We start from the raw sequence: 17,226 nt of genomic DNA, 5'->3' as shown, positions 1-17,226 counted from the left end.
GAAACACATCTTTAGGCATGTGCTAGTATGAGATTCTGATAGTATGATAACTAAAGCCAAAATATCACGGTTTCATGGTATCACCGTACTGCAATTACAGCTATAAAATGTGTTATTTTGAGATAAGAGATATAAGAAGTATAATGTTAAATTAGGTTAAATTAAAAAAAATATTCTAAATAAAATTAAAATAAATTCAGTCCTTTAGGCAAGCCTAAAACCACAGCTACAGCTCGGCATTATTACCATCAGAACAAAAATAATTGAATTATTTTCCATAAAAAGCACGAGTATATGACTCATATCATGTTTACATTATACACACACTCTCTTTCTCAGCACAGACAGTTGCCAGAAAGAAAAAACACATTTTACAACCGCTAGACACACTAAACACGCTGGAGATAACTCTTGTAGCTGGGGGGAAACATTCATGACAGTGTTTTCTAACTTTTAATTTTGTATAAATGCAAAATCATTTTGAAGGTATTGCCTCCTCGGCAACAACCCTCCGCAAACATGTTTTCCATGTCGGTTGGCCCTCCTTTCTAAGCTGCGGCGGTAATTTTTCTAGCCGAAGTATTCCCATACCAGCAATTTCGTTTACTTCGATGAGGGAAAATGCTCAGGAGTATCACCTCCTCCAGCCACCAAGTAGCACAGCTGACTCACTGACACTGAGCAACAACCGGTGGGGAACAGTTGAGCCTTGCAGCTGCAAGCGAGGGATTTCTCTGCATTTTGGGACATGAAAAAATAGCTAATACCGTAGGAATGGTATGACGTAAAATTTTTGCGGTTTTCAAACCTTGATGTTTTCATACCACTTGAAACCTAGGGCTGCAGCTATCGAATATTTTAGTACTCGATTAATCGATGGACTAGTTAGTTCGAATAATCACGTAATCGGATAAGGAACATGAAAAAACAAAATACCTGAGCTGAGCCTCAAAAAGTATAAAAAAATTTTTTTTTTTAAATCTATGTACAACAAAAGAACAATTGGCTAACTTACATAGAAAAAGTCCGCTATCTTAAATGCCATGAAATGCATACCTGTCAACCCGAGGCCGGGCAGTGTATCCACCCAATCAATAAAACTAAATGCAAACACTTTCAAAATAAACCATTACAACGCCACTTTAATTAAACGAATACTCGAAGCAACAAAATTTAATTTGAACATTTTTTTGGCTAATTTACATAGAAAAAGTCCGCTAGCTTAAACTGTTATAAAGTGCATAATTTTTTTCTTTTACAATACTCTTTAACAAATGATTCAGACACATATTCAAACAAAAAATAAACGTCTACAGTTGGGCAAATAAGTATTTAACCACTAATTGTGCAAGTTCTCCCATTTGAAAATATTAGAGGCCTGTAATTGTCAACATGGGTAAACCTCAACCATGAGAGACAGAATGTGGAAAAAAAAAAAACAGAAAATCACATTGTTTGATTTTTAAATAATTCATTTGCAAATCATGGTGGAAAATAAGTATTTGGTCAATACCAAAAGTTCATCTCAATACTTTATGTACCCTTTGTTCGCAATAACGGAGGCGAAACGTTTTCTGTAGCTCTTCACAAGCTTTTCACACACTGTTGCTGGCATTTTGGCCCATTCCTCCATGCAGATCTCCTCTAGAGCAGTGATGTCTTGGGGTTGTCGTTGGGCAACACGGACTTTCAACTCCCTTCGCTGATTTTCTATGGGGTTGAGACCTGGAGACTGGCTAGGCCACTCCAGGACCTTGAAATGCTTCTTACAAAGCCACTCCTTTGTTGCCCTGGCTGTGTGTTTGGGATCATTGTCATGCTGAAAGACCCAGCCACGTCTCATCTTCAATGCCCTTGCTGATGGAAGGAGATTTTCACTCAAAATCTCTCAATACATGGCCCCATTCATTCTTTCCTTTACACGGATCAGTTGTCCTGGTCCCTTTGCAGAAAAACAGCCCCAAAGCATGATGTTTCCACCCCTATGCTTCACAGTGGGTATGGTGCAATTCAGTATTCTTTTTCCTTCAAACAAGAGAACCTGTGTTTCTACCAAAAAGTTCTATTTTGGTTTCATCTGACCATAACACATTCTCCCAGTCCTCTGCTGGATCATCCAAATGCTCTCTCGCGAACCGCAGACGGGCCTGGACGTGCACTTTCTTCAGCAGGGGGACACGTCTGGCGGTGCAGGATTTGAGTCCCTGGCGGCGCATTGTGTTACTGATAGTAGCCTTTGTTACAGTGGTCCCAGCTCTCTGTAGGTAATTCATTAGGTCCCCCCGTGTGGTTCTGGGATTTTTGCTCACCGTTCTTGTTATCATTTTGACGCCACGGGGTGAGGAGGGAGTTGAAAGTCCGTGTTGCCCAACGATAGCCTCAAAATATCACTGCTCTAGAGGAGATCTGCATGGAGGAATGGGCCAAAATACCAGCAACAGTGCGTGAAAAGCTTGTGAAGAGTTACATAAAACGTTTGGCCTCAGTTATTGCCAACAAAGGGTACATAACAAAGTATTGTGATGAACTTTTGGTATGGACCAAATACTTATTTTCCACCATGATTTGCAAATAAATTCTTTAAAAATCAAACAATGTGATTTTCAGTTTTTTTTTTGTTTTTTTTCCCACATCCTGTCTCTCATGGTTGAGGTTTACCCATGTTGACAACCACAGGCCTCTCTAATATTTTCAAGTGGGAGAACTTGCACAATTAGTGGTTGACTAAATACTTATTTGCCCCACTGTAAATATACCTATAAACTAAATTATGAATGCATTAAAAAACATTAGCTCGAACAAAAACGGCTGAGAACGGCTTCATAATGCTATGGTGAAATCTATCTGTTAGGCCCTGGAAAAGTATAACAGTATAAACATTGATCCAAAATAAAAACAAATCTAGTTGGTCAGTGTCCAGGGTTGAGGTTTGTAGTTCCACAGTACTGTGTGTGTGTGCGCGCGTGTGTAGATGCAAAATACATCATCAATACATCAAATGGTTATAATTTATTTCAATCTGATTCCCAAAAGTTTTGAAGTGTGTGGATAGAGTCAGCACTAACCTCGGGGAAAGGAGACAGCTCTGGTTCAATTTCATTGATACCGTCAAGCGAGGCCTCATGGAATGGATCGGTGGAAGAGTTTGGAGTTGATTGAAAAGTAGTCCTTTGAAATCAGTCAGAGAAAAAAATGAAAGCTCCCAAATTAGAAACCTTCAGTTATTGTTGAAACTAGGAGTGTGAACCTCTTGGTACCCCACGATACGATACGATTTGCGATACAAAGCTCAGGATAACGATGATCTGCCGATATGGCGATACAACGATTATCGATACATTGGTCGGAAAATCATTCTAGGACATTCTACAAACAACTAATAAAACAGAAAAAATAAGCTTCTGCTGCGAATTGGATTGATTTTATCACTAGTAGACGTTCAGTCCATTTGAACTGGGAGGGTGGCAGCGGACTGAACGTCTATGGCCGGTAGTGGCAGCCAATGCCAGGCAATGAGGTCATTTTGGGCCATTTAAGGTCATTTACATGTTATTTTTCAGTTACTTCCTGTTTATTTTGGGGTATTTTATGGGTCACTTCCTGTTTATTTTGCGTTACAGAACAGGAAGTGACCTGGGAATCACCCAAATGAATAGGCAGTGGCTCAAATTCAACAGTCAATTACCTGTAAATGCCCTAAAATGAACAAGTGACCTGTAAATGCCCTGAAAATCGGACAAAATGACTGTGAATTCTCTGATTTCAAAAGAACGAACGTTCCCAGTCCAGGCTTTCCCCTACATGTTAATAATCGTGGCACTGTGCCACACCAAAATACAAGCCGCCACACCTCGCAGATGAGATTTTTTGTTGTTGTTGGAAAATTCATTCTAATTATTAATTGGTATTATTCAAATCAACACGACGTCTAAATGAATATAAGAAGCTCATTTTTACGCACTATTTGCCATAAGTCGTGTGAAATAGCACGACAAATACTAATTGTTCCTTTACAAGCCTTATTTTGAAAAGCGCATCAGTTCTCCTACTGAAGGTTTGCGCCTGGAGCACGTCGGCACGGAGATCGAAATGGGGAGAAAAATCCACAGAAAGGCATTTGAAGTTAATGAATTTACCTCTGGCTTATACTGTAAAAACGACCTTAATATTGACATTGACGTAAGTTCTTTATGGCATGTCTTTGACCCGAATCGTCACCTCCTAGCATAGCATTTGCTCGGAACTGATGTCACTCGTTGTAATTTCAGATGAGGATTTCGAAGTACAGTATTTTGGAAACACAAAAGTTCCTGAATACGAGGGTCCGCTAACAAAATGACCATTATTGTTGTGGTGATCTAGATCGTCACGTTTCTAAATATCGATTTAGCGTCTGAACCTAATTAAATATTTCAGAACGTGAGGCACACGGTCCCCGGTTCCGAAGGTATTGGCTCTCACATTCTGAGGAGTAGAAATAACCAAATGGTCATGGCAAGCGGTGTATTTTAATGTTTATACAAAGTTTTCAAATGAGGCAAGATCACAGCTGGAGACGCAGATCATGAAAGGGGCACAGTTCAGCGTAGGAGAACTCTCAACTAAACAAAATAGCAAACAGAGAATCTAGCTGGGACCCAACATGGACAGAAATGGCAAAGTTCAAGTCATGGCTGTACCAGACAAATCAAGAAGAGTGTTAAGAATCCTGCACCTATTATATTTATTAACCATAAATTCATAATTGTATTACTTTACCTTAAATTCTGGTGTTGAAAAAAGTTAATTGTCTATAAACTATAGACATTATTATTATTGTCTATAACCTGGCTTATTCCTTATACAAAAAATTACAAGACAGATGGCGTATTTACATTGAAAGAAGTATAAACAAATCATTATATGAATTTGCACTAACGATCAGAAATGTAACTCCTACAAAGACTTTAGTTTGAACTGAAGTTGATTGACTAATGTAAATTAGACATATTTGATTTAAATCCAAATGGGTAAAACATTGAATGCGTTTCAGAATATGGACCAGGTCAGATGTCATGATGTCAAAAATGGCATCACAGGCTGATAAATGGGGAGTGCAGCTGACGGCAACTGTCGGCCATTGCGTTGACAGTGCCCATCACAACAGTGAACTGTGAGAGAGATTTGTCTGCAATGAACAGAGTAAGACATTTAGTCAACTGTACAATGTAAGATAGATATGCTTGAGTGTCTTCATTTCTTAGATCTCATTTTTTTCTTATTCCTGTGTAGGTGAAGACAGACTTGAGAATCAGGGGAACCATCTTGCAGCACGCCTCACTAAAAATTGACAATTTATTGCCGAGTTCCCTTTTTATTCATTTATTTTTTAGTCCAGTAAAATCAAATGTTCGCAGGCAGGATGCAAACTTTGCAAATGTTAAGGTTCTTAGAAAAAAATTAATGTTCTGAAAAAAATCTTATTTGTCATGATATGAAACAAATTCGCCGCGGCACATGATGGGGTTGTCCGACTCTTAACGCGGCCCACCACCACCACCACAGCTTCAAAAAATCCTAGGGGAAACACTGCAGTCTAAATGGGTTGGGCGTCGAGCACCGTAAGTGCAGCCTTAGAGTTAACTGAGACACTATTATGGTGGAAGATTTTGGTAGCAACTTGTTGGTTTATTATCTTTTTTTTTTTTTTGTAGACATCGACACCGTTTTAAAACGTTATCTCGATTCTTGGCAGGAGCATATCGATAACCTTTTGGGATACAAAGTATCACGATATGTCACCATTTCGATATTTTGTCACACCCCTAGTTTAAACAAAGTCAAATTGTTATTATTTCACAAAAGCAAATATGCTTCTCGTATTCAGTGTTGCACAGTCAAACACTTAAGAGGGCCACTAGAGGGCAGAGAGAAGCCAAATATGAAGAGTCAACAGAAAACTCAGTTCATATCGAATTAATCAGTCAATATGAATGGAAATCATCAAGTGCGTTATTACACAAGTGGTATGTATGGGACTTCAAGGTAACAATGAATATCAGTTATGCTTTTATGTCAACATCCATCAATGTAATGTAGCACATTACGTCACATTAGTAGAGATAATTATTACTTTCAGAGCAAGTTACACTGTACAAGGCAATAAGTTTATCGTACCTGTCAGTTTTAGATCTCCACTCATAGGTTGCAGGCTGTCCATCTGATTCAAAGTCTATCGACGAATCAGTGTCTTTTTCATATGTGCGGTAACTGCTAATGGGGTCCTAAGTGACAGAAAAACAAACAAACGTTAGGACACATTTATAAAGTTACGTCACTTGTGCTCATCATATTATGATATGAACTGTGTGCAGAGCAAAGATCACTGACTGCAGAGGAAAAGCAATCAAGCATGGGTCTTTTAATGAGCTGTTCAGAGAGGCGAGGCTGTGCTTACTATAACACCTAGAGCATGCGTTTGCTGGCAAATGCACACACACACGAACACACACAGTCAATGATATTGAAATTTCCTAATATGGATTTAAAACCATGTCTTCAAGCTCCAAATTGCTGTCACACCCACCCAATGTTGTCTGTTATTATCTCTAAGCTACAGAGGAAAACACCTAGCCTACCTAGGAAGCCATGTACGTAATGCCCATTACACAAGGACAACAACGTTATAAAAAGCAATGCAGACACAAATATATAACAGATGATTTGTGGTACTATGTAAAGCCTACATCATATTTTTCATATCATTTCTCCAGAAAAAAAGGAAGATCAATGCTTCAAACTACATGCAAATATATTTACTGCTCAAAGGGATGACATGGATGACATGAAGTCTTGAAATGTTACCATTTAACATAATGAGTTTGCTACATGTCAATAGTATACCTCTTAATTTAATTTGTATGCCTCAGCCAGAATGCTTCTTTGCCAGAAACGTCTGATTCTTGGAATTCCCAACTAAGTTATTTTTTTAGGTCCTAAAAGATCCCATGTTTAAAGAAAAGGCTGCCCTGGATATTCAGAGTTTTGTTAAAATAATAGAAAACCCTGAGGGCAACTCAACATGAAAATAAAACAAGGGTGTGGAGGCATACTTGTATTTCACCAAAGTCGGATGAACCTTTTTGTGTGACACTTTATTGCCACAGTTATTGTCCGCATCTTTATCTGCGGCAACACTTGACACCACAGGATGAAAAATGCATGCCTGTAACTGATAAAACCACATTTTTGAAGTCCTTATTAGATAACCCTTTTTTTCCCCCAGATAGAAACGATGAGAGTTCTGCTGCTCTCTAAGCTCTATATTCCCATTGGCATGGGTGTGTATTTTGTATATTCTTCTGAAAATGTAACAAAGGACAATTTGAGCTTGTGTTAGCTTGCCTCGTGTCTTTAGGTACTTTGAGTTAATTTGTTCTGAGGGTGTCGAGACAAACAGTAAAAATAAATGCCCCGAAAAGGATATTCACCAAAATAGGCTCTTGTCAATTTGGTGATGTATACAGTGGTATGAAAAAGTGTCTGAAACTTTTAGAATTTCTCAAATTTCTCCATCAAATGTGACCTGATCTTTGTCAAAATCCCACAGATGAAAAAACAGTGTCTGCTTTAACTAAAAACACCCAAACATTTATAGTTTTTCATATTTTAATGAGGGTAGTATGCAAACAATGACAGAAGGGAGGAAAAATAAGTCAGTGAACCATCACATTTAAAATTTTGTGGCCCCCCCTTTGGCAGCAATAACTTCAACCAGACGCTTCCTGTAGCTGCAGATCAGGTTGGCACATCGATCAGGACTAATCTTGGCCCATTCTTCTTTACAAAACTGCTGTCGTTCAGTCAGATTCCTGGGATGTTTGGCATGAATTGCTCGCTTTGTTTAGGTCATGCCACAGCATCTCAATGGGGTTCAAGTCTGGACTTTGACTTGCCCGCTCCAGAAAGTGTATTTTGTTCTTCCGAAACCATTCTGAAGTTGATTTACTTCTGTGTTTTGGATCATTGTCTTCCATCCTCCAGCATCCATCCTCTTTTTAGCTTCAACTGTATGACAGACGGCTTCAGGTTTTCCTCCAAAACATCCTGATAAACTTTTAAATTCATTCTTCCATTAATGATTGCACATTGTCCAGGCCCTAAGGTAGCAAGCCAGCCCCAAATCATGATGCTCCCTCAACCATGCTGCACGGTGGGGATAAGGTGTTGATGTTGGTGAGCTGTTCCATTTTTCCTCTACACTGTCCAAGTGCCTTTTTGCGAACATTAAACAAGCAACACTGTTTTTTTTAGACAGCAGTGGCTTCCTCCGTGGAGTCCTCCCATGAACACCAATCTTGGACATAGTTTTACATATAGTTGATGTGTGCACAGAGATATTGGACTGCGCCAGTGATTTCTGTAAGTCTTTAGCAGACACGCTAGGGTTCTTTTTTACCTCTCCGAGTATTCTGCGCTGAACTCTTGGCATCGTCTTTGGTGGACTGCCACTCCTTGGGAGAGAAGTAACAGTGCCAAACTCTCTCCATTTGTAGACAACTTCTAAGACTGTCGATTGATGAACATCCAGACTTTTAGAGATGGTTTTGTATCCTTTCCCAGCGTTATACAAATCAACAATAGTTGACCGCAGGTCTTCAGACAGCTCTTTTGACCGAACCATGATGCACATCAGACAATGCTTCTCATCAAGACATTTCTTACCAGGTGTGTTTTATGGTGGGCAGGGCAGCTTTAAACCACTCTTTAGTGATTGGGCACACACCTGACTTAAAACATTCGGTAAAAATTGCTTTCAATTGCTCTTTAAGTCTCCTTAAGGGAGTGGGTTCACTTATTTTCCCCCCTTCTGTCGTTGTTTGCATGCAATCCTCATTAAAATATGAAGACCTATAAATATTCGTGTGGTTTTAGTTAAAGCAGACAATGTATTTTCATCTGTGTGATTTCAACAAAGATCAGATCACTTTTGATGGTGATTTTATGCAGAAATGTGAGAAATTCCAAAAGGTTCAGATTATTTTTCATAACTGTACATGAAGAAAAGATTATGGAAATCTTTATTAAAATTTTGTGTGTAACCAACTTCACTGTCCTCTCATTTACTGGTTTACCATTTAAAACAAAACAAAACAAAACAAACAAACAAACAAAAACTCTTACGGAGCAGGTTTCAGTGGATCTCTTTTGCAGAGTTTCTTGATTTCTTGTAGGAAAAGGACGCATTGATCTCCTGCTATGTGTAGCAAAACGCTGAAGAGACAAAAAGACTCTTTGAAATCTCCCTTCACTTTCGGTGTCTTCATTGTCTTTTTCCTCCTCTGTTGTGGTCCAGACAAAACCCAGAGCCCCCTGCAAGGAGCGTCGTACAATGTCCACCCACCCTGCCACATGAAGCTGGGCAGCTGACAGTTTCCCTCCAAAATACTGCACGGTTGGGGAGCTCATACAGTTATTCGCTCTAAAACCGGGGTCTCCACAAAAGACACAAGAGTTGTCCAACTGTCTTTTTACGGGTATTGTTATGGTTTCAATTCACTACAACAATCTGAAATCAGTTATTTACTGTCATTTGAGGCAGTTGTTGTTCTTTGAGAAGGCAAAAAAATAATGGTCATAAGAAATTAGCTAAAGTTATACTGTAAATGGCAGACAGGAAAACTGAAACCTTCCTTTGGTCTCCGGTTAAAACATTTAGAAAGTGTACCTTCTAATTACAAGAATGTAAACTCTGTCTTATTCTTAAATCCTCTTCAGGAATAGACGGTCTCAATCCCATTTATCACTGTACTCCGAATGCTTTTGAGAGGTCATAGGACATTGAAAGGCAGAGTCCAGATCAGATCGTCCACTTCATCTTCTTAAGTTAAGAGTACGCTTTGTCATGGAAAATACATAAAGCAATGGAAGGGATCCAGATGATGTCATAATGTAGTTTACTGAACTAAGCCGGTCTTCTTTGAGAGCAGAATGTTTAGCTTGGAGTCCCCTTAGAATATGATAGTTTGAGCTGTAGATCTTCCAGAGAGAATGTTAACTTCCTTGTTCACAGATAAGCTCTTCCGCTTTGTTGGGCAGTGAGTAGGGCAGGAGACAGGCAGTCTCCCAAAGCAGAGGGGAGAGATGGATAGGCAGCAATTAAGAACACCATATTTGGTCATTGCTTGCATGAGGCTTTTGGCCAGATCCAAATGAGGACATGATGACCACAGAACACCTTGAAACTGCATGGACTATCTGTCAGTCTATGTGCTTTGCTCAGTAGTCTGAAGGATTGCAGAGTATTCATTCAGCTGTAAAATTTGTGTTTTCCTATTAAAACACTTAACTTGTTAATTTTTCTGATACTGCATTCAAATTCTTAATAGCCAGCAATAGCAGAGCAACAGGGCAAGCTGTCACCCTCCCCATAAGCCCAGCTGCCTTATATATCCTAGTAGTATGTTTTGTCAAATAATAATCCTAATTCTTGTTTGAAAGACCAGGTGTATTTGGGAACACTCTTGTCTTCCACCTGGTGGAAAACAATTGGTAGACAAGACCGTTCCCAAATACACCTGGTCTTTTAGACAACAATTAAGAGTCTTGTCTTCCACTAGGTGGAAAACAATTTTGAGAGCCTTGAAAGGTGGAAAAGCGCTAGACAAGTATAACACCATTTACCAACAAAAATTAACAAAGATTATTTAGCCTTTGGTCCAGTTTGTTCCTAAACATACATTTAAGTGTGTCATAACGTTCTCAAAACATATTTGTCTCAGTTTAGGAGGTTTGGAGTTATGTTCAAACAAGTGACCTTCAGAACAGATGAACACTTCTGCAACAGGCAGTATTGCCACCTGGTGGAGCAAGCATTGATGTACATCCCTAAGGCGCACCCACAACAACCATTTACATTACCAAGAGTCCTGTAATACTAGTCCTTGCCAAAAAATTAGCATATTGTGATAAAGTTCATTATTTTCTGTAATGTACTGATAAACATTACTTTCATATATTTTAGATTCATTACACACAACTGATGTAGTCCAAGTCTTTTATCGTTTTAATATTGATGATTTTGGCAAAAAAGTCCAGAAAAACTAGGGCTGTCAAAATTATCGCGTTAACGGGCGTTAATTAACTTTTTTAATTAATCACGTTAAAATATTTGACGCAATTAACGCACTAGGCCCGCTCAAACAGATTTAAATGTCAGTACAGTGAAAGGCCAACTTGTTAATTGTGTTTTATGGAGTTTTTCCGCCCTCTGCTGGCGCTTAGGTGTGACTTGCACATGTTATGTGGCGTAATGTCGCCCTCTGCTGGCGATTCAGTGCAGCTGATTATTTGGGTTTCGGCGCGCTTTTCTGACGTGATTATGTCGACGCGAACTCACACTAAAGCCTGAGTTATACTTCCGCGTCAGACCTACGCCGTCAAGGAAGAATCGAGTTACGACCCTACGCCGTAGCCTGACGCGCACCTCTCGATTTTTGTAACCTTCGCGTCGTGTTGACGCGTATGACGTAGCGAAAACGGACTGTGATTGGTCCGCTCAGACTGTTGTTTCCGGTTTACCGTGAAAACACCGCCATTGTACAATAGAATCAAACATTGTTTTCTACACGCAAAAATGGACCAAGCCGACGGGAGTATCATCGAAGAGCAAGTCTCGTCAAGAAATTATTATTGTGATTGCCAAATGGCAAGGTCGGCGATCGAAAAAATAAATAAATGGAAGAACCACCGAGAGGTGGGTGGTCGGAATCGAGTGGCCACACGAAGCGGTGACCCAGTCGGCCAAAAACCGCCAACTTTTTATCACTTTATGTCGTATTTTTGGTTGGTGCACTTCATCGTTTACTGTGTACATATGTTTGCTGTGAGTCTGTGACTTATTTACGTGTCACACTTCAAGTATATAAAGAATAAAGCACAGATTTGGTGTCAAGAGTTGTTTTGATCTTTAATTTTCAATAACAGACAGTTCACACACACGATACATCATCACTGATTGAGAGTGCCTCGGTGCTTTTTATGATAACCTTAAAATCAAGCCTCCCAACGCAGTTTGGGAAGTTCCCGAGACGCCAGAAATCTGCTATGGCTTCCCACTGGCTGGTTGTAGGACACGGCAAACAAATCGGGCTGGAGGGCTTTGCAGACCTTGAACGCAGTGCTCGACGCCAGTTTGAAGCTAGCCGCCACAGCTAGCTCTCTCCACCTGAGTCTAAAACTCTGTGCGGCATCAAAAGTCGGCCAGACCGCCTCGAAACCGTCTTCTGCGTCGCCTGCCCCTCAACATTTGTATGTTCAATATTTATTCAGTGTTGATGAGCAGAATATTTACTTTCAAGAGTTCCATATTGCATTGTTTATTTTTCTCCGACTAGCGGAAGTAAACAAGCATGCCCCAAAACCGTACAAACATAACGCCACATCCCTCTAGTGGCTTGGCGGTGAATTACAGAGCAACGCGTTCCCTCACCGCAGAACTATCGAATGTCGAATGACGCCGTAGTCGCTACGCCGTAGTCGCTACGCCGTCACCGCAATGCGGGAGTATAACTCAGGCTTAATAGACAGTGCTATTCAGACCAGCTAACGTCCGCATCCAGTATTCAGTGGCAGTTCTCATAGCCCCATCACACTGTTTGTGTCTAATACATGCATCGCTTGTGAGTTATATTCCTCCGTTGTTTATATTCATGAGCATTAGATAGTTATTGATGATGTGTATTTGAATTTGTTCAAATATATGGTGAAATGCAGTTACATTGTTAGATGCTTGTGAGCTAATTGGCTAGTGCTACTGCTCAAATGGACACGTGTGTGTACATTTTATGTTATTTTGTGATTTATGCAAGTTATTGACACATTGCCTTGTTATTTTCAGTTTTACAAAAATACAAGAAACGTGCTCCTGTCAAAAAGAGATGACTTCAGTAAAGCCCATGCAACTTTGCCACACCGTCTGATTTCTTTTTGGAACTTATGTTCGCTATCTGTCATTTTGTGTACTCACACACATTGAGGACAGAATAGGGCTACTAGTTTATTTTTTGAATAAAATGTTTACAAATTTTATTAAAACGAAAACATTAAGAGGCGTTTCAATAACATTTCTATAACTTGTACTAATATTCATCTTTTAAGAACTACAAGTCTTTCTATCCATGGATCACTTTAACAGAATGTTAATAATGTTAATGCCATCTTGTTGATTTATTGTTATAATAAACAAATTCAGTCCTTATGTACCGTATGTTGAATGTATATATCCATCTTGTCTTATCTTTCCATTCCAACAATAATTTACAGAAAAATATGGCATATTTTATAGATGGTTTGAATTGCAATTAATTGCGATTAATTATGATTAATTAATTTTTAAGCTGTAATTAACTCGATTAAAAATTTTAATCGTTTGACAGCCCTAAGAAAAACCAAAAATTCCTATCTCAAAAAATGTGTATATTTCATCTGACCAATACAAAAAAAGTCAACCTTCAATGAATTAATACTCAATACTTGGTCGGGAATCCTATTTCAGAAATGACTGCTTCAATGCTGCGAGGCATGGAGGCAATAAGCCTGTGCCACTGCTGAGGTGTTATGGAGGCCCGGGATGCTTTGATAGCAGCCTTAAGCTCATCCACAGTGTTGGGTCTGGTGTCTCTCAAGTTGTTCTTCACAATATCCCACCGATTCCCTATGGGGTTCAGGTCAGGAGAGTTGGCAGGCCAATTAAGCACAGTAATGCCATGGTCAGTAAACCATTTACCAGGTTTTGGCACTGTGAGCAGGTGCCAGGTCGTGCTGAAAAATGAAATTTTCATCTCCATAAAGCTTTTCAGCAGATGGAAGCATGAAGTGCTCCAAAATCTTCTGATAGCTAGCTGCATTGACCCTGCCCTTGATAAAACAGAGTAGACAAACACCAGCAGTTGACATGGCACTCCAAACCATCACTGACTGTGGGTACTCAGGCAATTTGGCTTTCTTTCTCCCCAGTCTTCCTCCAAACTCTGGCACCTTGATTTCCGAATGACATGCAAAATTTGCTTTTATCTGAAAAAAGTACTTTGGACCACTAAGCAACCGTCAAGTGCTGCTTCTCTGTAGCCCAGGTCAGGCGCTTCTGCCGCTGTTTCAGGTTCAGAAGTGGCTTGACCTGGGGAATGTGGCATTTGTAGCCAATTTCCAGCACACGCCTGTGCACATTGGCTCTGGATGTTTCTACTCCAGACTCGGTCCACTGTTTCTGCAGGTCCCCCAAAGCCTGGAATCGGCCCTTCTCCACAATCTTTCTCAGGGTGCGGTCACGTCTTCTGGTTGTGCAGCATTTCCTGCCACACTTTTTGCTTCCCACAGACTTCCCACTGAGGTGCCTTGATACAACACTCTGGGAACAGCCTATTCGCTAAGAAATTTCTTTCTGTGTCTTAGCCTCTTGCTTGAAGGTGTCAATGATGGCCTTCTGGACAGCAGTCAGGTCCGCAGTCTTGCCCATGATTGCGGTTTTGAGTAATGAACCAGGCTGGGAGTTTTTAAAAGCCTCAGAAATCTTTCGCAGGTGTTTTGAGTTAATTCGTTGATTCAGATGATTAGATTAGTAGTGAGTACCTTTTCATGATATGCACATTTTTTGAGATAGGGATTTTTGGTTTTTCTTGACTTTTTTTTTTTTTTACCAAAATCATCAATATTTAAACAATAAAAGGCTTGAACTACTTCAGTTGTGTGTAATTAATCTAAAATATATGAAAGTCTAATGTTTATCAGTACAATCCAGAAAATAATGAACTTTATCACAATATTCATTCATTCATTCATTTTCCATGCCGCTTTTCCTCACGAGGGTCGCGGAGGTGCTGGAGCCTATCCCAGCCAACTACGGGCAGTAGGCAGGGGACACCCTGAACTGGTTGCCAGCCAATCGCATGGCACATGGAGACATACAACCATTCACGCACACACTCATACCTAAGGACAATTTAGAGTGTTCAATCAGCCTACCATGCATGTTTTTGGGATGTGGGAGGAAACCCACGAAGGCACGGGGAGAACATGCAAACTCCACACAGGAAGGCCGAAGCCTGGGATTCCCAGAACTGTGAGGCAGATGTGCTAACCACTAAGCCACCGTGCCGCCGCACTTTATCACAATATGCTAATTTTTTTTGAAAAGGACTAGTAGTTGTTACATTCATTTAGGCTATTCCCTCCTTACAATTGTTTGTTTAAAAATGATTTGCTACATTTCCCCGCTCATGTATGTAATTGGTAAATTGATTGATTGTAAATACAAATTAGTAGATTAGTAAAATTGGGTAATTTACGTGCTATAACGAGCCTGACTATAAATTGCCTCACCCAAATTACACAAAATTGAAGAAAAAAAAATCTTTATTTAGCCTGCATCTAACCATAAGATGCAGGTGTCGATGTTTTAATATGGGATATTTACATGGAAAAAGGTAACACAGAAGCATTTGGAAATTCCCAGTGTTTTTCCATTAAGACTGACAAAGTGCTTGGCAAGCTTTGTAGCAGCCGAGAGGTGTGTACTGACAAAATTTGGATATCAAGTTTGTAAAAATTTATCTAACCATCTATGATTAGCCTTAAAGGCAACCTCAGACTTGAAGACTTGTAGGCTCTAATAAGCCACAATTGTTCTCTTTTACACTCTTTTACAGACAAAATATTGCCATTGATTTAAAAACCTATAATGTTTAGTACATGTTTTGAGCAACGGAGGATGTCATGTTTTATGGACGCTCGGGGTGATGACCTAGATTGTCACTGTCACTCGACGAATATACCGGGTTACTGCAATTCCTTCAACTCTGAGAGATGTCCAACACATTCGCACACAGGTTAAAAGGGGTGAGTACTTATTATCAGTGTTGGGAATAACGCCGTTATAAATAACGCCGTTACATAACGGCGTTTATTTTTTCGGTAACGGGGTAATCTAACTAATTATTTTTTCCGCCGTTATAACGCCGTTACCAATACTGACGGTCAAAAGCGGTGCGTTACTTACTTTGAATAAATTGAAGAAACTATCAGCCGTAGCGAGTCTACTCGGCTCTGTTTATTTGTCATCCAAGACTTGGGGTGCGTTCAGGTTCATGGCAATGAAAATAGTAAACACACATAGCCTACCTTTGCAAGAACGATGGCGTTGCCGTTTGATGCGGTCACAATGTGCAGGTCCTGCACCTATCCGCAGCAAAACTGTTCGTAGCTTTGTAGCGATATGTAATTTCGGAATAGCTGATGAGTTTAGTAACATATACCAAACAATAAATACAGCAGAATGTCCATTTTGCGTAATTGTGGAAGCCCGTCGACATCTTTACGCCATTTGTCTTCGGTTTGCTCGTAAGGGTCAACATTGTTCACATCCTTAAGTTTGATCACATATCTGTTCTTCGCCTTAGTAACGAGTTTGTCTCTTTATCGAACTGGCAAGTTAAATGTCCCGCGAGCCAGACCTGCTTCCAATATGGCTGCGTTGCTGTCAAATCTCACATGATCCCCCATTCTGTGACGTAAATGCTCGAGCCTAATAGCACACGTACTTCAGAGCCGGTGTTTTCACACACAAACCGGAACAGCGCATGTGGCAAACACACACACGCAAAACAGATGCAGAGGGATATGATGGCAGAGCATTCAGAGGAAAATCTGTCCTTTACGAGGGGGAGATATAAACACTATTTCAAGTTGGTCGAAATTAAAGGAAAGAACGTTCATGTAAAGTGTAATTTATGTCCCAGGGCAAATCTTTTGTCGACATCTGTGGTAAGCAATTCAAATCAGTTTATTTTTGTTGCACTTCAAGTGTAGGATAAATCTGCTGCTGATGAGGTGCGATAAATATTACAAGGTTCTATAACACAACTACCTGTCTGTTCTTCTCTATTCAACTGACTCGAATACTGCTCAGAAAATTTCAAATTCGTTGACATACAACAACTATTTTTTGAAGTAACGGAAATAGTTACTTTCCCTGGGAACTAGTTACTTTTACTATAGAGTAATTCAGTTACTAACTCAGTTACTTTTTGGAGGAAGTAGTGAGTAACTATAACTAATTACTTTTTTAAAGTAACGTGCCCAACACTGCTTATTATTTGTGTTTTTATTGAGTCTTTCATTACCTTTTCATTGCCTCAAAACGCTTTTTGCATGTGGTTCCCTCTCATACTTTTAAGCGTTGTATTTCTTGTG

At 39.8% G+C, this 17,226-nt stretch overlaps 1 protein-coding gene across 1 annotated transcript in view; it reads right to left on the bottom strand.

Annotated features, from left to right (window-relative positions):
• tnks1bp1 (tankyrase 1 binding protein 1) overlaps positions 1-17,226 on the bottom strand; it is a 42,858-nt gene that overhangs the window by 5,917 nt on the left and 19,715 nt on the right. Inside the window, exons 4-5 of the mRNA XM_057846134.1 lie at positions 6,157-6,263; positions 3,066-3,168 (exon numbers count right to left, since the gene is read on the bottom strand). Of these exons, the coding sequence (XP_057702117.1) occupies positions 3,066-3,168; positions 6,157-6,263 (210 nt within the window). The remainder of the gene's footprint in view (positions 1-3,065; positions 3,169-6,156; positions 6,264-17,226) is intronic.

This window comes from Corythoichthys intestinalis, chromosome 9 (assembly GCF_030265065.1).
Source record: "Corythoichthys intestinalis isolate RoL2023-P3 chromosome 9, ASM3026506v1, whole genome shotgun sequence".
NCBI lineage: Eukaryota > Metazoa > Chordata > Actinopteri > Syngnathiformes > Syngnathidae > Corythoichthys > Corythoichthys intestinalis.
This window is presented reverse-complemented; position numbering and strand designations above follow the sequence as displayed.